This window comes from Ursus maritimus, unplaced genomic scaffold, assembly GCF_017311325.1.
Source record: "Ursus maritimus isolate PB19 unplaced genomic scaffold, ASM1731132v1 scaffold_34, whole genome shotgun sequence".
NCBI lineage: Eukaryota > Metazoa > Chordata > Mammalia > Carnivora > Ursidae > Ursus > Ursus maritimus.
The window spans coordinates 1,179,684-1,202,232 of NW_024426008.1; the positions used below are offsets into that span (position 1 = coordinate 1,179,684).

The window sequence follows — 22,549 nt, forward strand, 5'->3', positions numbered from 1 at the left end:
TAATCCAGGTTTTACTACAAAGCGACCCGTTATTTCTCTGTCAAACACTGGCAAGAGTGCCAAGTGTCTGTCATCCAATTCAGGGGATTAAGTCTTCTTTTATAGTCTGATACTTGTACCAATTTATAAAAATACAGATATAGTTTCTTAGAGTTGGTCACAGTCTATATTTTGGCGTGGATTCAGGCACAGAGGTTGACTATGACAGCTGGCAGGAAACGGAGGGGAGAATACATCCCCTCCTCTTGGTCACCATGTCTCAGTTGCCATAGTGATTAATCCTTAATTGAATGCTGTCTTTGTACATTTCTTTTCAGAAAACTTTAAGTATACTTAAGTTGAAAACATGCAGTTGATTGAAAAAATGAGGCCCCACATCACCAACAGGTATAGCTAAATTCTGTGACATACTTCCATACGTTAAAAGAACAAATTAACTCTAATAAAGGTATTATCAGTCCTTTCAGATGCTTAAAAACATTTCTTTCTGGTCTGAGTTTAAACCCAAATCACACAGATTTTCCCTCTTGTTATCAGACATGTCATCTTTTAAGATAAGCTGTCTTCAGAAACGCCTCTGAAGTATCTAACTACGATTTAAGGCAAAATGAGTTCTTATTTTATAAAGTTTGTATTATTAAATCACTGAGTTTGATTAGAAATTTATTTTAGGAGAGACAGGCTTTCATTTGAGACATCTATAAAATGTTACATAAATAGAAATTAATTTACAAAAAGTATAAACTTTAAGAAACCAAAGGAAACATGAAAAAGATAGTGTATTTTAGGCCTTTTAATATACTGTTGAATTGGAAAAGCAGGTTCAGTAATTACATCAAAATTACATCAAAAGGACTGAGAAACTCTGAAGGACCATAGGAGTTTATCTAGGATTGTGGTGTACATTACTTCTGTTTTGTAACTTTTCCATTTAGTATATTCCTTTGCAATTTAGTTAAAAGCTCTTACTTAGATTCAACTATCGTAGTCCTTGGAAAGTGAAATACTTGCATATTGTGACCACTGTTAATTGTGTGTTGCCTTCATACAAATAAATAGGATTTGTTTCATTTTCTCAGGAAGTGAGACAACACATCTGCATCTGGCTTCAGACACACAGACACACACACACACAGACCACACGCAAGCACGCGCGCACACACACACGCATACACAATCTTTTCAAACACAAATAAAGGTCTCTAATAAAACTTTGGTGACAGACAAGAAGCACTCAGAAGAATTCTCAGTAATAAAGATTCTGGATGTGGGCCCCAAGATGAAAGATACTGTACTGTAGGTGGGAGGTCTGGGGATTTCTGGAGACTTTAGAAGCAAGAGGTTTGCAGATATTTTCTGACACTATGGCTGCGTCTCTGCTTTCACCTTGCTTTGTTTCCCTTTACCTTAGTTTATTCTCTTTTCTTCCCATGACCATTTTTAATTTTTTTCAAAACTGCAAATTCACTATTGCCACCACACATTATTGCCACCAACGCACTACAACTCTCTGTGAGTGACATGTATATCTCTAACCAAAGAGGATGGTGTGTTTCAGTGATTTACTCATTAAAGGTGTTTAAGTAATTTTGACCACATGACTGTGAATTTTTTTTCTTAGAACTCCTGTGAGATGGCTTTGAAATATCAATATCTCATCTATGTAAAATAATATTTTAAAAAGTATCTTCAGAAATCCTTACCATCATTCCATCTCCCTGACGTTACTGAGGTATTTAGTTTCCAGAAGACTTATAATGACGAGAACCAAGAATATGATATACAGAGATAATAACGAAAGGACTAGTCTGATGGCAGAGTGATGTCTCACTCGTTTGAATGTCTGTCAGCAGCTATGGAGATATCTTGAATTAAGAGCAGTGAGTTCAATTGATGAATCAAAACAAAGTAAATCTATCAGTTTTACATAGAAAAGTTACTAATATCTCCAATTCTAATACAGAATATCTAAAATAAACTAATATAAATTATAAAGTACTGAGTGGCTGTCTATTTTCATAAGCAAAAACTCAGTAGTCACATATAAAATTTTGAAAGATACTCCACCATATTCTTGTTTTTCTTTTTAAGGGAGTCCAAAGCCCCAGATCCGCTAATAACACCCATCCTTTTATTTATAACTAAATATGGTTGCATACAATTACGGCTTATTCTTCCTCATTGATCCCCACCTTCCAGGGGAATTAGAGACCCGACATTAGTCCTGCCCAGTGGTGACAATACTTATTTCTCACTGAGCGCTTACTTTGTGTCGGGTACCGTCCAGAGTGTTTTACCTCATTTAGTCTTCACAACAACTTTTTGAGGTAAGAAGTATAATTATTTTGTATTTTAAACCCAAAGAAATTGAGGCACAGAGGTCACATAGGAAGTATGAGGTAGAGTTAGAATCGAAACTGAAATTCTGAGTAGAGTTCATGCCATAGGCTGGTTAGAACTATCAAAATGCCTTCTGCCCCTGGAAGACTACACAGTTCAACAAACTGAAAATGAAACGCAGTATATAAGTTCTTTATTACTAACCAAACTAAAAGGAGGAAAGCATGAGACATGTCTCAGGAGTTGTAGTTTTATGTCAAAAAAACCCCCAGTAGTTTCAGTTTTTGATGTTGGTGGAAAACTGAGAACATCATAAATATATAAGATCACTATCTATTTTGAAAATTCTGATTTTCTTATAATAAGTAAGACTTTTCTTTATTAATGCGGAGTCGTGTACTGTCCCTAGTGATTTTGGTATATAGCTAATCGATTATAACTTCCAAGAAATCACAGCCATATTATTAACCTGATGTTTTAAATGGTAGAGGTAAAATCTGAATCTTATTCTGTTGGAATTTTACTGTATCAAGTATTGATTTAAAGAAGTTGGCTGCTGAGATGAGCATGTTTGTACAGACTGTTCTTGGCCTGAGAGCATTGGTGGCATGGAATTGGACCTCCTGCTTAGTGGCTTTAAAACTTCCCTGAATATTTTACACCCACTATGATTTAGTCATTAAACAACACATTTCTTCATACACCCTGAAAAAGGTTTACTAAGTTGGTCTGTGTGTGATGGGGAGACATACAGCCTCAAAGGGCATATCAGAAATCCTAGGGGATGAACATTTCAACTTGTTTCTTGGTAAGAAATGTCCCTCACTCCAAAAATCACTGTGAAGAGACAAAGTTTCTGATGAGATTGTGCTGTCTACCTCAAGAATGTTGGGGCTAAAGTATTGAGAATTACTGGGATTGTTAATGTAAGCATAAAGGAACTCCCTTGCCCCTGGTCCTCAGCCCAATTAAGGGCAAAGTAGATTTCTAGCATTTTCATTTTTACAACTTGCCTTAAGAAGGTTCCAAAGGGATGTTTTATTTCTTTTATATTTAGGTGGTTGCTTCTCAGGCCCATTTTGGGAGGAATTACATGAGGCTGCAAATTTCTTTTCTGAGAAATATTTAAATAAACCAACAACCGATATCCAGTTAAATCATTTCATTAACATCTACTACAGGGGTTTGTCAAATTATCTGATGTTTTCACATTAATATTTGTTTGTTTGGATAAGGGCATGGTTAAAAAAAAGGGGGCATGGTTAAATAAATAATACCCTAAGAAAAAACTAGCTGTCTATTTAAGAGATTTTGATAGGCTCTTCATTCTAATAATAGCAAATTTCTGACAAACCCAGTATATTTCTGCCTACCTTTTTCAGATAGCTCCTGCAAGGTAGACAAACTATAGAAATTGCTCTCTACAGTGTTGGTTGAGATATGGTGTATTCCTAGATCGAATGAGAACATAAGAAGGCAGCACATGTGGGTCATGGAAGAACGCTTTCACGTGTTATACTGTGGCACTGTGCTTTTGGATTACAATGAAAAATGCTAAAAGCACAGCCTTTCTAAGGATATTGGAAGACAGCGGACTGCTCACTAGATCATTCAGTAGTCACCATTTAAAATCCCAGGTGACAAATTTCCCTCAAATGAAGCGCTAGGAAGAGCTTTCTTCCTCCTCAGAAGAGCTAGCATTTTTTTCTCTTTCTTTTCCTTAAGGACAACAATTTAGCTCAGTGTTCCTCAGCAGGGTGTTATGGCATTTTGAGCAGAACAATTCTTGGCATGTGGGATGGTCCCCTCTCCCCCACAGCAGCCGTTTAGTATCCCTGGACTTTAGACATTAATGCCACTCGGGCACTCAGTCACTGTGACCACCCAAAGTGCCCACACACGTTTCCAAATGCAGTAGTTGAGAAAACACCAAATAAGTTGTTTACTTCCTTTGTTTTGTCTACCAGGAAACTCAATCAAATTTGTCATTTAAAAAATATCTAGGTCCTATATCTACATTTAACTTTCTCTCAGTCCTGAACTTCTAGTTTAGTTTATATTTTCCTTGTTTCTGAATTTCATTTTGTATTCTGATTGTATTGTTAGGACAATCCAAATCCTTTGTGGAACCAGAGGAGGTACAAATAAATAAAGACAGCTTGACAGTTCAGAGGCATTCTCCCCCTTTCATTCTTAAAAGTAGTACTCACTAGAAACAAAGTATCATTGTTACATACAGTACCCGGTTTTAACTCCTACACATAAAGTGGTAGAAAAACTTTTCCTCAGACACTCAGCTCTTAGGAATAAAGAATATTAAGCCAAAGAGAAGAAAACATTTTTTAAAACATTTGAGGAAAGTGACCATGTGTAAATAAAATACCACATTCACCTAAAGTCTTATTTTTATACAACGGCAATTTTAAACAAGGAAAGCACATAGGAAGTTTTTATTACTTTTAACATTATATGAATCCTTTTGCTAAAAATATAAATTCTACAGGCACCTCAGTGGCTCAGCTGGTTAAGTGTCCAACTCTTGATTTTGGCTCAGGTCATGATTTCAGGGTCATGAGATAGGGCCCTACATTGGACTCCATGCTGGGCGTGGAGTCTGCTTAAGCGTCTCTCTCTCTCCCGCCTCTGCCCCTCAGCCCCCCACCCCTGCTTATCCCCATGTGCACTCTTTCTCTCTCTAAAAAAAAAAAAAAAAGAGAGAGAGAGAGAGAATTGGTCTTAGCAGCGTTTTCATGTGTACCTTCATGTTAGATGAAAAATTCTGAAGGAACTCTAATCATACACTTCCCTTTTCTATATGAGCGGAAGTGGTTTTGATTCTGATTTATTAACTGCATGATTCTCTCAGATTTCTCATTTTTTTGGCAAACTTTTATTAAGGGGAACTGTTAAGCAACTCAACATTATTAGGCATTTAAATATAGATGTGCCTTTTAATATAGAACATTTTTAGTGACAACAGTGCTCCAAACGGCATTTTGTTTTTTACTCTTGTTTGTATGTCACTTACAGTCTTAGTAGCCACTTTTGTGGGAGTATTCTAGAGAAGGTCATACTGAGTAAGTTCTAAATACTAAAGATGTCAGGACCTTATGTTCTCTTACCTTAGAAGTGCAAACAGCTACATTGGCGGGAAGCTGGGAAAACTGCTTCAATTCAAACACATCCCGTGCTGCCCACCGGCTCATATGATTTTCAGCTTTGCTGGATCCAATCACGGTCTGGTTGGAGTGAATATAAGCCACTTCCTGAACACCATCTGGGAGGCAATTGGTGTTTATTAAGTGATGTTTCGTTGTGAAGCAATATGGTTCCGTGTACACTTTAAAAATTATCAGCAATACACTAAAAAAGAAGTCATGCTTGTTTTATTCTTAATCCTCAAGAAAAACATTGAGTTTGTATGGTAACATCACAATATCCTATTTTTAAAAAAAAACTAAAAGAGTTCAAATATACTGGTCTAGGTTAACTTGGAAATGACTTTTCCTTCTCATTAATATGAGAACTTTTGAGATTAGATAACAATCTTTAGATTTTAAACCTGAAATGAGGGTTTGGGCTAAGGAAGAAATCACAGTGAAGGGTCATCTCTATGGATTTGTTGTTTCTACTGGTTTAAAAAAAAATTGTTTACTGATTTAAACAGCAGTGCTGGCCTCATCTATCTGTTCCTTTAAACATGTACTTGATTACAGCAATGGAGTGGGAGCATGGGGTTTATGACCAGGGAGTTTCGTTTGGTTGGCTTTGTTCAGTTTGTTTGTATTTTGTCTTTTTTTGTACATATGCCCAGAGAATGTCAAGATTGGGAGCTTTTTAGGAAATGAAAAAAATTAACTTACAGCCTTTATCTGAAAGAAGTCTAAAAAATGGCTACATTTTTTATTGCTTTGCTTCTAGGCACCTATAATTTACTTTTAAATTGTGGTCATAAAAGAGAAGGCTAGAACTGAGGTCTGTAAAAGCTCCCCCAAACATCTCTGGCAATGAACCTTAATTATGACCTTCAACACTTGTGCTGTTTCAGTCCTGAACCTCTCTCAACCAAAACTGACAACCGGGAGAAAACAAGATGTTAAATAACAAAAAGAACAACCAAGATAATATTCTCCTTAAATCTCAAAATACCAGGTAGTGTGTACGGCAACAGTTTTAAACATCTAGAAGGATCAAGGATTCTTCTGGTAGAAAATTTACTCAGATTTTTCTTAATTTTGATGACATGTTTTATGTATTATTCAAAATAGCATTAGTTCCACACTACTGACATCTCTTACACAGTAAAAAACAAAAACAAATCTCAGCTGATCTTTTAAAGAACAGTTTATGCAACAATTCCTCCAGCCTAAATCTAATTACAGCACACAAACCAAAGGCTAGTCCAGTACTTAGTTACAAGGGTATCAAAATATATATCATAATGAACTTTTGAATAACCACAAAAGAAAGCTTGATACGTAAATAAGTCAAACACAATGATTAAAGTTCCTATATCAAACTATCCTTGCTTATATATCGGCTTCTTTCGCATAGTTCTTTTTTTGGGAATGAGTCAGATACTTTTAAAAGCAATGCTAACTCTTAAAATCATTAAACAGATTCTCAGCAGATGGTGGTGGAAGGAATTTTTCAATCTCTGCATCGTTATATAAAACAGCCAGCAATAAGTGAGCAAAACAAAAGGCCACAGACAACACATACAACAAATTAAGATAACAAGACACTCCCCCATGAACAATAAAATACAAATAGATGGGGACAATCCACCAATAGCTACACTGTGCACAGCATCAGGGTGTGGGTGAAGGAAGCAACAGGGTGGCATGTGATGGATCTGAGAACAAAGAGCCTAGAAGAGCCAGCAGGTATGCCCTGGAGAGCACAGTGGGCCACTTGGAGCTGAGTAGCTGAATCTGGGAAGGTTTTCCACTCTCCGACGCTGAATGAGTGCAGGGGGCTTACGATAAGAAGGCCTGAGAGAATGAAGCAAACTAGCTCTTAGGAGCTCTCCAAGCTGACCCACCAGGGCTCCCAGTTGAGGGCCACATAATGAAGAAAAACTGCTGGGAGGGAGTGACAAAGAACAGGATAGGAAGATTAGGAATGAGGGAAAGAGAAGGTCTAAAGCAAAGCAGTGGGTACAGATAGAGGCAGGAAATCCCACCATAGTTTTGAGCACTGTACAAAAAAACAGATATGGATCTTTGTGACATTAGAAAAAATTTCCTAAACTCTGCCTCACTTAAAAAATTCAGGGAAAATAATTTCTATAAAAATGAGCAAGAGGGTCAAATCTCACAAAAATTATTATGAGAAAAAAGAATAAGCAGCAGAATGAAAACATGCCATAAACATGTGCTCACAAAGCAGATTAAAATTGTAACTGATTTCAAAACGAGGTAAAAGACATTAAGAAAATGGTAAGATACAGGAACCAACAACATAAGTCAGAAATAGAATAACTCAGAAATGGGTAGACAGGACTCAGGAAAGATTTAGCAATTTAAAAAAAAGTCAGAAATGAAGATTAAACTGCAGGAACATAAGAGGGAACAAACAATAACTAATGCTTTAAGAAAAATGGAAAGATATTTTTCAAAAGCAAAAAGAAATGACAAAGGAGTTGAGACGATGTGACAAATACTGAAGACAGGCAAAGAAAATTGAATACTTGAGTAACAGGAGTGTCTGAAGAAGAAAGCCAAATCAAAGGGATAGAAAAAGTAACTAAAAATACTAGTACAAGAAAGCTTTCCTGAAATAAAAACCAAATTGAAACGATATTATGACAACACTGACCCAGAATAACCAACACTGCTATGGATTGAATGTTTGTGTCTCTCCAAAATGCATATGTTAAAGCCCCAATCCCTAGAGTGATGGTATCTGAAGGTTGGACCTTTGGGAGATAATTAGGTCATGAAGGTGGACCTCAAATGAATGCAACTAGCAATTTGAACTAAGACAAACATTCAAATGTAATCTAGTAAACTTACTGGACAATAATGAAAAGAAATTCTTTGGGCATCAAGGGGGAAGAAGAACATGTGATATGACACTTCATGCCAAAAGAAAATGAAGCCTCATATTTAATATACTACAGAAAAGAAAGTGCGAGTCAATGATTTTATATCTGTCAAAAATGACTCTGAAGTATGAAGGGCACAAACTGTTACCAACAGGAATCTCAGGGAGTATTATTCTCATGCACTTCCTGAGCGATCTACTAGAAAATAAGCTTCTGACAACCAAACTGACAGGTGAGACACTGACATAAGGACTGAAGCGGAGCACTGAATTTATAGTTACCTACAGGTCAAGACTACATGAAGTGTGGTGGGGGCTCTGATTCAGATGGGGCACATGGAGGCGGTCCTAGGGTGGATGACAAAGTTCTCTGTGTTGACCGAGGTGGTCTTCCCTTTATCCTGCCATCCACCCACTTAGTCATTTGTGCCTCAATGTAGCATCTTGATTATAAAACTATTTTACAAGCGAATTCAAGAATCTCTTACAGAGCTATTTGAATGCACAAAACAAATATGTAACACAGTTTTCAAAATGTATCTATAGTTACCTAAAAATTTATCCATTGATTCATACACCTGCTGTTGATGGACAACTTTCTCATTTGAAAATTTCATTGATTTTCTTGGCATTAAAGTTCCATTTTCCTTATGGTTGGGCAATTTTGAAGAGAAACTGATTTTATCTTTTATAGTTTTTGGTGTATGGCTCTGTTTAGAGAAATTGATGTGGTGAAGAGTTAAATCATCATCTGAGGATGAAAAATCATCAATAGCCTGAGAGTTACAATCTCCATCTGCTGCATTCAACTGATTTGTTTTCTTCTTTGCTTTAGAAGTGACAAGTTCCTTTTTATTTTCCTTTTTTCTCTTAAACCTCAAAGAACTAGTAGCTCTTCGCTTTCTCACTCTTGACTCAGAGGAAATTTCAATGTCATCAGACTCATCACTAATATCACTACTGCCTTTTCTTTTCATAATAGACTTCAGGGTCACATTCTCAGGATTTAATTGTTTTGAAATTAGCCTATTTCCTTTGACACCAGTCTTTCTATCATCACCATTACTTCTTATCTTTACAGGATTTTCTGTTTCGGAATCTTGAGATTCATTCACAAGTGACTTAAACTTTATACCATTCTTAGGGCATGTCTGAGTTGTATATTGTGTGGGAAAGATGACATCACTATCTTCTGATTCTGTGACATTCTGTAAAATGCAATGGTGGTCAGCTGTATTTTTAAAAATTTTCTCATCAGACTCAGAAGAAATATTTTGTTTGAGTATTTTCTCACTTTTATCAAAAATACATTTTTCATTTGGATTTAGGATGTTAGCTAATTTCTGGTGTTTTGAAGTACCAAGAGAGTCATGACTTTTTTGGTAACCAACATCTTTGGCTTCTGTTGAAAGACACATGGGCTGTTCATCAGAACTTTCATCGTCAGAGGCAATATTTCCATCACTATCCTCAACTGCCTTATATTTTGTTTCAAACAATTTAGAGAAACCGCAGTGGAGTAAGGTAAGCTGTCCAGGAGCTCCCGAAGCTTTACTTGAGTCAGATGCTTTGTTTTTAGCAGTCTTTATTCGTGAGTTTCCCACTGGCTCATCATCACTAAAATCACTGCAGAGACCACTTGCTTCTCTTGTTCGCAGCTCTGCGGGTTGTTCTAGATCTCCTTGTTCTTGACGGTCAGGCTCTCCAGACTATATAAGAGGCAGTCACAGAAACATTAGAAAATTTCAAGATAATATCAAACCTATGACACTGGAAGGGAATTAAATTTGGGCACGTAACTAATATACCACTTGGCATTTTCAGAAGTACAACATTTTATAAACAAATGTAAAGGATTTAATATTACAGTCTGGTACACTCCTTTTTCAAGTTGAATAACGTTCCAAAATAAGTAAAAGTTTAAACAGAATACCACATAATCAAATTATCTATAAGGAAAACACGGAGCAGAGCAGTCAGCGTCTCAGATGTAGGGACTGATTCTGGTCTCAAAAGTGAAAAGTACACAACTTGCTTAATGTAGTAGAGCACATTTTTCCAATCACACTTTAAGAAAAAAACAAATTTGTAGGCATTAACAAAATAAAGAATTCACAACTGGAAAATGGTTCAAATAGATTAAAAATAATAATAAGATCTGATAGAATCTTGACCATCAGAAATAAAGAAGATACTTTAGATTTTCTAAAGTAAAATTTGCTACAAATTTAAATCCAGTATTTATTATTTTTACGTCAATCAGAGCTAAATATATCCTTCAGTTTCTTAAAAGCAAGGCTTTATTAGTAAAAGATTTGGGGAAAGTATTATCCAGTAATACTTTTTTTTTTAAATCCAGTAATACTTCTGCCAACAGTTGCTACTCACGTATTTCTATAAAGTTAGAAAAATGTTCACCCCATGTTCCAAATCATTAAGCCAGTATAAATGTATGGTTAAATCCCAAAAAGCAAGAAAACACCAGCAACAACAACAAAAACCTTCCACATGTAGATTCTTTACTTTTAAAGAGGCCTTATGATGACAACATAGTTTTTGTAGTATGTGAGATGACAAACTACCAAAAAGATCACAAGATCAAGGACTCAACTAAAATAAAATATGTTTGAGTCAGAGAATAATTTTGATGTTTGGAAATAATCATCTTAAACACACCCTGATTACTATTTTTCCATTTAATTTTTGGTTAGTGAAAAACTGTTTAGTTAGGTCAGATTGTTCACCTATATATACAGTGTATTTAATTTTGGATTCATAGTTCGGTATAGTTAAAATTGCAGTGGGATGTAAATGACTGGTGATTGTTCTTGACTTTCTCTTATGATACGAAATGTGCAATTAGCCTAAATTGTTAATTTAACTGACAGTCCTCTTTGTGTCCTTGACTTCTTTTTTTAAAGAACTTTTTCTTTACACATTGAAAAATGAAGAAAAAGGAAAAGTGACTTAAAATTGTCCCGATACATGTTTTCTAGGAGTCCTAGGCTACAGATTCAAAAATTGCTTACTGTTTCTTGTTTGTGTACCGGAGGTTCCTCTTTCAGCCATGTTGTGGCCGTCATGATCCCGGCTTCCACTTTGCCTTCTCTCTATAAAGAATGCAAATAACTGTAAAATACGGGGTAAAAACAACCAGATAAACAATAGCAATGGCATGCTAAAACTTGGAGTTAAGAAAAGCAAACTGAGAGCAGCTTGCTTTATTAGCTCTTTTTAAAAATTATATATTTATTTATTTATTTATAAAGATTTTTTATTTATTTGACAGAGAGAGAGAGACAGCCAGTGAGAGAGGGAACACAAGCAGGGGGAGTGGGAGAGGAAGAAGCAGGCTTCCCAGCAGAGCAGGGAGCCCAAAGTGGGGCTCGATCACAGGACCCTGGGATCTTGCCCTGGGCTGAAGGCAGACGCTTAACGACTGAGCCACCCAGGTGCCCCTAGCTCTTTTTTTTTTAAAATATGGAATGCTTCATGACTTTGCATGGCATAGTTGCACAGGGGCCATGCTAATCTTCTCTGTGTCATTCCAGTTTTAGCATATGTGCTGTCAAAGTGAGCACTGCTTTAGCTTTCTCAATGCTATTTTTCAATTTTGCTAATTATTATAAACTCACATACAGTTTACATAACATTTTAAAATGTTCATAATTCTTAGGTAGTAGAGAGGTGCAGCAGGAGTGTGCTGGGTCCATAAAGTACTCTTATTTCTTGTCTTAAAGTTTCTTTTTCAGATAGAAAATAGTACTGTTCAGCCAACTCCACTAATAGTTCTAGTAGGGGAGGGAGAATGAAAGAAATGTTACATATTTACCCAGTAACGATATCCATAGTAACTGTCTATATAATAGTTATAGTAAGGACATATTATTAACATCTAAACACTACAGATTATGTTGAATGTTGGGAACTTGACGTTCTAGCCTATATTGCTAGTGTATTTATTGTTCATATTCACTAAAATATGTTGATTGATTCCTTTGGTATAATAAACATCAAATGAAAAGGTTCATCTAATATGAAACTAAAAAAAGAAAAAAAGATCCTAATTGTGTGACAGGCTTGTTACATCTTTTGGGGAAGTATTTATGTTTTTAAATACTTTTGGTATACCATTCAGCAAAGGTACTTAATGGCCTAGATTCTAGACCATTTAATACTCCTTCAAAAGGATGTCAATTTATTTCTCTTCTAAAGCTTTATTTGCTGACTGAACAAGGGGAAATATTACTACCATCACCAGAATTACAAATGCCCAACTTACAAATACACATATCTACCAATGGCATGGTTCCAGCCACTTGGTATCCAGGGCAACACATAAGAATCTCCCCTCCAGAACTGTAGAGAATAATAAATAGCTCTTTGAGACCTTTTTTCCCCAACGCTTAGAGGCTATTACTGCAAGGGCAGGGGTCTCCATCCCAGTACTGTATTTATTGTTTCTAAAGCCAGATGGCTACAACGGATGGAACAGGCAGCACCAGAAATCCTCAATCCTATTGGAACCCCTTTGTAATAGGTAAATGGCAACTCCAGTCTTCTGTTTCTCAGGCCCAACACCTTGGAGGCATCTTTAACTCCTCTTTTTTTCTCATACCCTGTATCTAATCCATCGGCAAATCCTGTCAGCACCACCTGGGTAACATACACGGAATGCAGCCACTTCTCACACCATCTACCACTACCACTCTGGTCCAAACCACCATTGTCTCTTGGCTAGATTACTGCAGTAGCCACTTACCTAGTGTTTTGCTTCTGCTTTTGTACTTCTATAGCCTAATTCTTAATATTTAATCTAGATCTCATAGGTCAGACTATGTTTTTCTTCTGTTCAGAATCCTCTAGTTGCTTTTCGTCTCACTCAAAAGTTGAAGTCAAAGTGCGCGCGTGATCTGGCTTCCTGTCATCCCTCTGGCCCCATCTCTTGCTCTCTTGCTCACTCCACTCCAGCCACTCTGGCTTTCCTGCCATTTGGAAACTCTGCTGGGCATACTCCTCTGGCAGGGCTTTTGCATTTGTTCCTCTGTGTAAAACACATCTTCCTCCTTCATTTCTTCAAAGAATCAGTTGCAACCTCATAGTGAGCACTTCCTTGGTTAACTCCGTCTAAAACTGCAATGCTCTTTCCTTGACAGTCTTCCTATTTCCCTACCCTGCTCTATTTTTTAAAATCAGGATATAATTTATATATAACACTGTGTACACTTAAGGTGTACAACATGTTTTGATACATTTATATATTGCAATATGATTACCACGCAGCTTTAGCTAACACCGCTATCATGCCGCAGAATGATTGTTTCTTTTTTGTGGTGAGAACATTTAAGATCTACTCCGTTAGCAATTTTGAAGTATATAATATAGTATAGAATCATGATGCAGGGCATTAGCTCTCTAGAAGTCATTCATCTTCTACCTGCTATATTTTTAGCCTTAGAGCCTATTGTCATAATAGGCTATATGTATCATTTTTTTGGTTTATTATTTGTTTCCCCAAAATATAACGACTTTTTGTCTATTTTATTCGTTTCTGTATGCCTAGCTCTATGATCTGTAGTACCTGACATTTAGCATATACTCAATAAATATTTGTGAAATTAGCTTTCAATATCTCCCTAAAGGGAGACCATGATATAGATATAGATAACAAAGTCAGTGCAAAGTAGAACTAAACTGCCTGGAAATCATCAGATTAAAAAGGTTCTATAAATGAAAATTTCTACGTCTTCAAACATTTTTAAAGGGATTTTCTACAACCTTTAAAAATTAAAAATGTATTGCAGGAAGTGAAATAATTCTTTTATTTTGTGATATATGCTTTCGTTATATAGGGCTTGGAATAATGATACTTTAAAACATTGTTTGGCCAAAAGCAGCATGAATCTAATGGTGCCTGACTAATTTTATTATATTATTATTATTATTATTTATTTTTTTTTAGGGGAAGAGATTTATTCTAGCCTGTAAGCACCTGGCCTGAATAATTTTAAATTTTGGCTGATAACAAATGAGCAATTTTAATTCAAAATTTAATTTAATATTGGGGTGCTGACGATGTGCCTAGTAAGAAGTTAAGCACATTTTACCACAAACAAAATATAAGACATGGAGAGTCCTGTCATTAATAAATAATCCTGGAGGAGAAACAAGATATACTTAGGACAACCTGAAAACAAGAAAACTTTCCATTTAATAGCTTGTCATACTGAATGTCTTACCTAACAATTGCTTAAGGAATAGGCTGCTATTCTGATAAAATAGAGAACTCAAATATTTGATAAGTGAGAGAAAACAGGATAAGTAATACAATGCTAACATATTTTAAAGACAATAATTTCAAATGCGAAACACAAATATAGGTTGGTATGTTGGGTATTACTCTGGGAACGATGTAGGATCTGAGGGGGGTCTGGAATACTAACAAGGTTACTGATTATAAAAGAGGAATGGGAAAGAACAAGTCCATGAAACAGACGGCATATTCAAGAAAAAGACAGGGGGACTTTATTTTTGTTTAATTTATCTTTAAGTAATCTTTACACCTGACATGGGGCTTAAGCTCACAACCCTGAGATCAAGAGTCTCACACTCTTCCGACTGACCCAGACAGGTGCCCTGGCACCCAGACAGGGGGACTTCAAATGGGCCATTGAATTCAAATCAAATAGTTACTATAAAATAAAAATTCATCAGTATACATCAGACACTGTGTAATAGTTGCAATATTCACAGGATATACACAATACATGCCTTCCTCTTAGCCATTTGCTTAACATGCTTACTGATATTACATGCTCATTATGTAAATGTTCTCTTTCACCTCTCACCAAGATGGTCTAAGTTCTTTAGGGAAAGGGACCAACTGTTCTTGACTAGTTTTTATGAAACTGACTAAATCAATGAAGTACGTGAAGGCACAAAGTCCTGGAAGCTAAGGGAAATATCTGAGTTTTCTGACGCTCCTCTTCCTCAATCTATATCATGAGGGGGTTGAAAAAGATGATATTCGAGGATCTTATGATACTCCTATCAGTATCAACCCGAAAACAGGCTAATACCCTTAATATCCTGACATATCAAAGAATTTAAGTGAGTTTTTAAAAAAAGACAGAAATTTCTGTTTGAAGAATAAGAAACATCTGTATGCTGAGGATGAGCACAACTGGGAGAGTTTGAAATATTGGTGTGGAATTTTTATTGGGAACAGAAAACAAAAATCTCCATGAGACATGAGAGTGCATCTCAGGGAGTATTTGGTAACTTTTAATCAAAACACATTTTATATTTTTGTTTATTTAGGAAAGTCTCTCTCTCTCTCTCTCTTTTTTTAGTTCCTGACTTTAGCAGCTGCTTTCAAAATAATATATTTCTCTTTGCCAGTCTGAAAATGGTCTTGGAGGTCATACAATCTACTATATGTATCTGTATTCATGTGTATACATTATTTACAACTATGCATGGGGAAATCTTAGTTTAGAGGTCCGGTAATCCACTTCCTATTTTTCTAAAAGTCAAAATTCTAAACACAAGGCATTTTTTACTAAGAAAACCCCAAATTTCTCTGAAAAGGTACCAGCAATTATATTTCAAGTTTCCTGAGGGAGAAAATGTATTTAAAATATTATTGAAAAGGTCAGGGAACAATTTCACACCTCGAGGATGTCCCTTGTAAGACAAGACCCTTGGGACCTTAGTTTGAAGAGATTATAGACCCCAAAAAGCTCTCCTCGGTGCTCTTTTGATCCTTGAACCGCTTCAAAATATCGCTTGGCATTTTCACTTCCAACCACCACACAGTGAAGTTGCTAAAACAGAAAAAAACACAAGATATTTTTGAAGTGTTTGCTCCAACAATATGTCAGAATTTCCTGGCATTCCCTGTATATACACAGCTTTAGCTGGAGCAGGCAGAATCCTTAGGGAGGAAATTTTATTTTAATTTCCCTGGCAGATGTTGCCATTATGGTGAAATAATAGTAATTGGGCCAGTCTTATTGAAGAAGAGCTCTTACATTTCCTGTTTTATGTGTTTTCTACCAACTGAGTCAAGATTCCATCACTATGCAATATTCACTTGATGTAAAATGTTTAATGATAAAAGCATACATTTGAATATACTTTTCCCCTTTCTAGATTCATGACAACAGGAACTACTTTTAGTAGTTTTACTGACAAAAATATCACTATTTCACCAAGTTAAATTATAACCTAAGTAATTACATGATAACTACGTTTCTGTCAAACTAACTGTGGCCATCATTATATAGTCAACTAACAGCAAAAGCCCAGTCACTGTTTAGAAACATCGCATCTTTGAAACACTTTTGAACAGAGGAGGAACCTTGAAGGACATATACCACTTTAGTTAACAACAATAGTGTATTTCTTTATTTACTAGATATTTTACTAAATGCAATGTAAATACAATGTGATTAACCCTATGTACACTTTAAAATTTCTTAGAAGAAACAAAGACTGCAGAGAGTGGAAAATAACAACTTCAGTCTATTGTTGATGTAAGGATTAGTAAGAAGTGATACTGTGTTGTGATTTAAGTTGATTTGTACTGTAATAAATTACTCTAGCCAACAATAAAATAATTGTTATTAATAATAGCTGCTGTGTAATATTTGTACATTCTCTCATTTAATAGCCACCTATTAGACATTATTATCTCCCTTTTAGAAATAAAGACTTAAGTTTAGAGAAATTAAGTGTCTTCTCATAGCTGCCCAGCTAGGAAGTGTCATTTCTAGAATTTATACCTGGATTTGGCTATATCCAAAATTTAGACTTGTAACAATTTCTCATCTCCAGGATGTCGCGTTTAAAACAAGACCCTTGGGAACTTAGTTTGAGGAAGCTTTGGATCAGTATCCAAGTTGATCAGATGGTATCAATATTCCAGAAACATAGGCTAGAGTCTGGGAAAAAGAAATCTCCATGGCAACTGATGCACCTGATGGTCCAGTTAATGATTTTACCCTTTGCTACTGACTCTCCCTTAAACACTGTACTGTCAGACTGCAAACTACTAAATACAATCACCAAAGGGATTTGTAAGCACTAATGCGCATCTTTATAGGTTCCCTACTGAAGTTCTACCACAAAATTTATAGGAGACGCATTATCTTGTACATAGAGTAGGTTTTTCAGAGTGGCTCCAGTAAAAGTGAGGGTCAGCTACATCCATCTATAGGCTGCCATAAGAAAATAATGCTAGAATTAAAGAGCGTGAGGGGGAAAATCAGTAATTGAAAAATATAGCTCAGTTTCTGGCTTAAGAAAAACTCATTCAAGGCTACAAAACGTTTGGATTTCTTCATAACAATATACAAGATGTACAAGAAGTAGAAAGAAAAGGAGTAATGTTCGCCATGCTAAGGAGCCCCTTCTTCCAGTTTCAAGGCCAGTAGTGTGGCATCTTCATATAATTCTGACCCTCTGCTTCTGCTGTTACATTTCCTCCTTCTCTCCTTTCTCTGAACTTCCTGCCCAACTGTTCCCTTCAGTGATTACACTGGCTCACCCAGAGAATCCAGGTCGGTTTGTGGGATTCGGATGTGGACGTCCTTGGGGGAACATCATTCAGCCCACCATAGTAAGGACGTGTAAAAAGAATGATGGAGGCTTGACAAAATGCCACAGAACCCACCTTGAATGGGTGCTCATTGGACCAAAGTGAGACAGTTTTAACATCAAAATATACAGTGATATTCAATAGGTCGTAACCTATTACTAATACTGGATTCCATGAGTCCATACAGAATAAATAAGTATACAGAAAAAAACGGAAAATCTTTTTTATGGTAGAGTAGCAACAAATAAGAAGGAATAATGGAAACTGAAAAGTCACCATCTGACAATCATCATAGCGGTAGCTGATTCAGGTGGGAATTAGCAACGAATGCTAAGGCTGATGGGTACAGCCTTAACAAGGAACAGGATATTGGCATAGTCTCAGAGGATGTCCCCATATTTATCAATTATAAAGGGAAAAAACGGTGACTCTGCAGTGAAGAAAGCTGACAGACACAAAACTGACTGCAAATAAAGGTCACCACCAAGTGCCTTCTGACCAACGCAATAAGAAGAGCATAGAATTGTTTCTAAACTATTCTTGCCAGGGGTTCTTGGCTTGAATCTGGACATGCGGAAACATCAGATGGGCCTACTTTAAAGGAGAGCTAACACAAGGAAAGGCCTTACTCTTTCACACGGTGAAGGTCACGAAAGACAGGGAAAGCTTGGGTACCTAACTACCCTAGGTTAAAGAAAACTAAAGAGACATGAAAAGAAATACTTCACGACCGTGATCCTGGTTTGGATCCTGAACCAGAATAGAAAAAGGAGACAAGAAATTGCCAGGAAAGTTGGTGAAATCTGAATGAGTTCTGTGGATTGCAAGGTCATGTTGTATCAATGTTAGTTTCCTGACTGGGATAACTGCATTCTGGAGAGGAGAACAGAAGGAAAATCAAGTGCAGAACAACACACAATACTGAGTATTTACATGCATAAAACTATTTTTATATGTACATATAAATAGGAGAGTGTCCTTCTTTGGGGAAATACACACTAGAGAACTTAGAAGTGATAAATCTGCAACTTTCTCTCAAATGGTTTGGAAAAATAAAGACCATGGCTGAGGGAAAGAGAAAAGCAAATGTGAAAAAATGTTAACAACTGGGGAATTTAGGTGAAGTTTACTGGGTGTTCTTTGGGCTATTCTTGCAATTCTTCTGCAAATACAAATGTATTTCTAAATTATATATATTTATTCGCCTATCATATCTATATATCTATATATATCTATATATCTATATATACTGTACTCATGTTTGGAGCATTTCATATAATCTAAAGTTTGGCATTCAGAAATTAAGGTGAACTTAGATTATATGAAATGCTCCAAACATGAAGGAGTACAGTTTCTTTGTAGGTGTTTTATTTTTTAAAAGTATAAAATGTCTGAATACATTATCACAACAAATGCAAACAAAATATCAAAGTGAAAGTCCCCCTTGAATAAAACAGATCATCCTTTATCAGTCTTAGTAACATTGTAATGTTTAGGTATATCCTAGATCTTTTTCAGTGCAGTTACAGCTATTTATATATACACACAGAAATAACTTTATGCATCAACATAACTGATAACCTTGTTCTGCAAGTCAGGTATTTTTGTCCCACTTAAGAATGTCTTGGAGGTCTTGCCAGATCAGTACACCTGCTCTATAATTTTTTTTCTGTTGCGTGTATCAGAATTCATGTTATCATTCTGCTACCACAGGACATTTAGGCTGTTTCTTTTTTCATTTTTTTTAACAAATACTAACAATGCTGAATATAAATCCTTGTCATCCTTCACTGTGCGTATACGAGAGTATTTCTGTCAGATAAGGAGAAGGTGCTATGTGTTTTAAAATGTTAACTTAGCCTATAAAATAAATGGACCAATATTATATTCTCAAAAATAGTAGGAGTACCTCTTTACAAATACTCCCACCAACAATGAATAGTATCAATCTCTCTATATCCCTAACCCCCCAAAACAAAAACCCACATACAAAAAAGGTTTTGCCGAATGTGCATAACACAGTATTGTTTTATTTTACATTTCTAGATTACAACCGCGGTTAGGCATCTTTTCCTACATACATTAACCATTGTATTGTTCCTTCAATAAAATGCCTAATCACAGTCTTCTGTGGAAGTTTGTGGAAGTTCTTTATGCACTATAGATGCTAATCCTTTGTTTACTATATACATGGAAATTTTCCTCCTAGACACTTTTTATTTTTTTTTTCTTTTAAAGATTTATTCATTTGAAAGAGAGAGAGAGAGAGAGAGACCCCACACTAACCGTGGAGCCTAATGCAGGGCTTGATCCTACGACCCTGAGATCACGACCTGAGCTAAAACCAAGAGTCAGACACTTAAACCACTGTGCCACCCAGCACCCCCCCCCCAAACTCTTTATATTGATTATCCGGACATTCAAAAGGGGTATACAGGAGAGCGTTTCTTGGTTCATATTCATGCATTTTAGACTATTTCTTAGCTCCATCTTTAATAATGTGTATCTGGTATTTTCTGATTTCTTGTTTCTTAAAAATTATTTTAATTTTTTTTATTATTATGTTCAATTAGCCAACATATATTATTGAGGGCATGTGTGGTGATGAGCACTTGGTGTTATATGCAACTAATGAATCGTTGAACACTACATCAAAAACTAATGATGTCCTAGACACTTTTTAAATTTGGCTTGTAGGTCCTTTGTCATACAGTTTCACTTACAAACGTAGTTAAATTTACAATATTTAGGGGCGCCTGGGTGGCTCAGTCGTTAAGCATCTGCCTTCGGCTCAGGGCATGATGCCAGAGTTCTGGGATCAAGCCCCTCATCGGGCTCCCTGCTCCACTGGGAGCCTGCTTCTTCCTCTCCCACTCCCCCTGCTTGTGTTCGCTCTCTCGCTGGCTGTTTCTCTCTGTCAAATAAATAGATAAAATCTTAAAAAATAAAAATTTACGATATTTACCTTTGAGGTTGTATTAGTTCCCTAAGACTGTTTTAACGAAATGCCACAACCTGAATGCTTTAAAACAACAAAAATTGATTCTCTCACAGTTCTGGAGGCTAAAGTCTGACATCAAGGTATTGGCAGGACCATGCTCTCTCTGGATGTTCCAAATGAAGACCCTTCATTCCTGTCAATCCTTGGCATTCTTGCTTTGAAACTGCATCACTCCAATCTTTGCCTCCATCATCAAAGTCATTCTCCCTCAGTGTCAGTTTGTATCCAAATTTCCCTCTTACAAGGATATCAGTCATTGGATTAGGGCCCACCCTAATCCAGTATAACCTTATTTTAACTTGATTACATCTGCAAAGACCCTACTTCCAAATAAGATCCCCTTCATGGTTACACACAGGGGTACAGCTTTAACATATCTTTTCTTTGGAGGGTGCACATAATTCAACTTCTAACAGAGACTTTATTAAAGATTTTTACATTCACGTTCATAAGAGATATTGGCCTATAATTTTCTGTTCTTGTAATATCTTTGCCAAATTTTGGTATCAACATTTTTCTTTCTAAAATAAGTTATAAGTGTTCTCCTTTTTAAAAAATTTTTGATTATGTTATGTTAGTCACTACACAGTACACATCCTTAGTTTTTGATGTAGTGTTCCATGATTCATTGTTTGCATGTAACACCCAGTCCTCCATGCAATATGTGCCCTTGCCCTCCTTAATACCCATCACCAGCCTATCCCATTTCCCCACCACCCTCCCCTCTGAAGCCCTCAGTTTGTTTCCCAGAGTCCATAGTCTCTCATGGTTCATTGCCCCTTCTGTTTACCCCCCCTTCATTCTCTCCTTCCTTCTCCTACCGATCTCCCTGCTATTTCTTACGTTCCATAAATGAGTGAAACCATATGATAATTGTCTTCCTCTGCTTTACTTATTTCACTTAGCATAATCCCCTTCAGTCCCGTCCATGTTGCTGCAAATGTTGGGTAATCGTTCTTTCTGATAGCTGAGTAATATTCCATTGTATATATGGACCACAACTTCTTAATCCAGTCATCTGTTGAAGGGCATCCGGCTCCTTCCACAATTAGCTGTTGTGGACAATGCTGCTATGAACATTGGGGTGCATATGGCCCTTCTCTTCACTACGTCCGTATCTTTCCCTCCTCCTTTGTTTTCAAAAGGAATATTAATTGACAGAATTCACTGTGGAAGTCATCTAGGTTAGGATCTTGTTTTATGAGAAAGGTTTGAATTAAAAATTCACTTTCTTTGACAATATAAGGCATTATTTTCCCTCATTTGAAATTATTGCTCCTAAGTATCCAGAATCACTAATAAGAAGTTAGATGTTTATCTAATCCTAGTACTATCACAGGTAATGTTTTTTTTCTCCTCAGAAGGTTCTTCTCTGGAAATTTAAAGGACTTTTCACTTTAACCTTGGTGTTTTATAATAATTGAAAAATGGTGAGTAAGTGTGGATCTATTTTCATTCATCCTGTTTAGCACTCATATAATTATATGGGCCCATATAATTCTCGGACTCTTGTTTTCTACTTTTTATAGCTTCTTCCTTTATTTTGAGTTTTTTTCATT

The 22,549-nt window shown here is 36.2% G+C and overlaps 1 protein-coding gene and 1 non-coding gene across 4 annotated transcripts in view; both read right to left on the reverse strand.

The window, feature by feature from the left end:
• Positions 1–22,549, reverse strand: part of ERCC6L2 (ERCC excision repair 6 like 2) — a 130,910-nt gene that overhangs the window by 24,631 nt on the left and 83,730 nt on the right. For 2 of the 3 annotated variants that reach the window (XM_040620146.1, XM_008711803.2), the window contains 4 exons: positions 16,062–16,214; positions 11,418–11,498; positions 8,939–10,097; positions 5,463–5,617 (listed from right to left, as the gene is read on the reverse strand). In XM_040620146.1, coding sequence (XP_040476080.1) covers positions 5,463–5,617; positions 8,939–10,097; positions 11,418–11,498; positions 16,062–16,214 — 1,548 coding nt within the window. The remainder of the gene's footprint in view (positions 1–5,462; positions 5,618–8,938; positions 10,098–11,417; positions 11,499–16,061; positions 16,215–22,549) is intronic. The other variant, XM_040620147.1, reaches the window with a different exon arrangement.
• LOC121100157 lies at positions 11,863–11,969 on the reverse strand. The gene has a single exon (XR_005831898.1). It is a non-coding gene; the product is annotated as a U6 spliceosomal RNA (small nuclear RNA).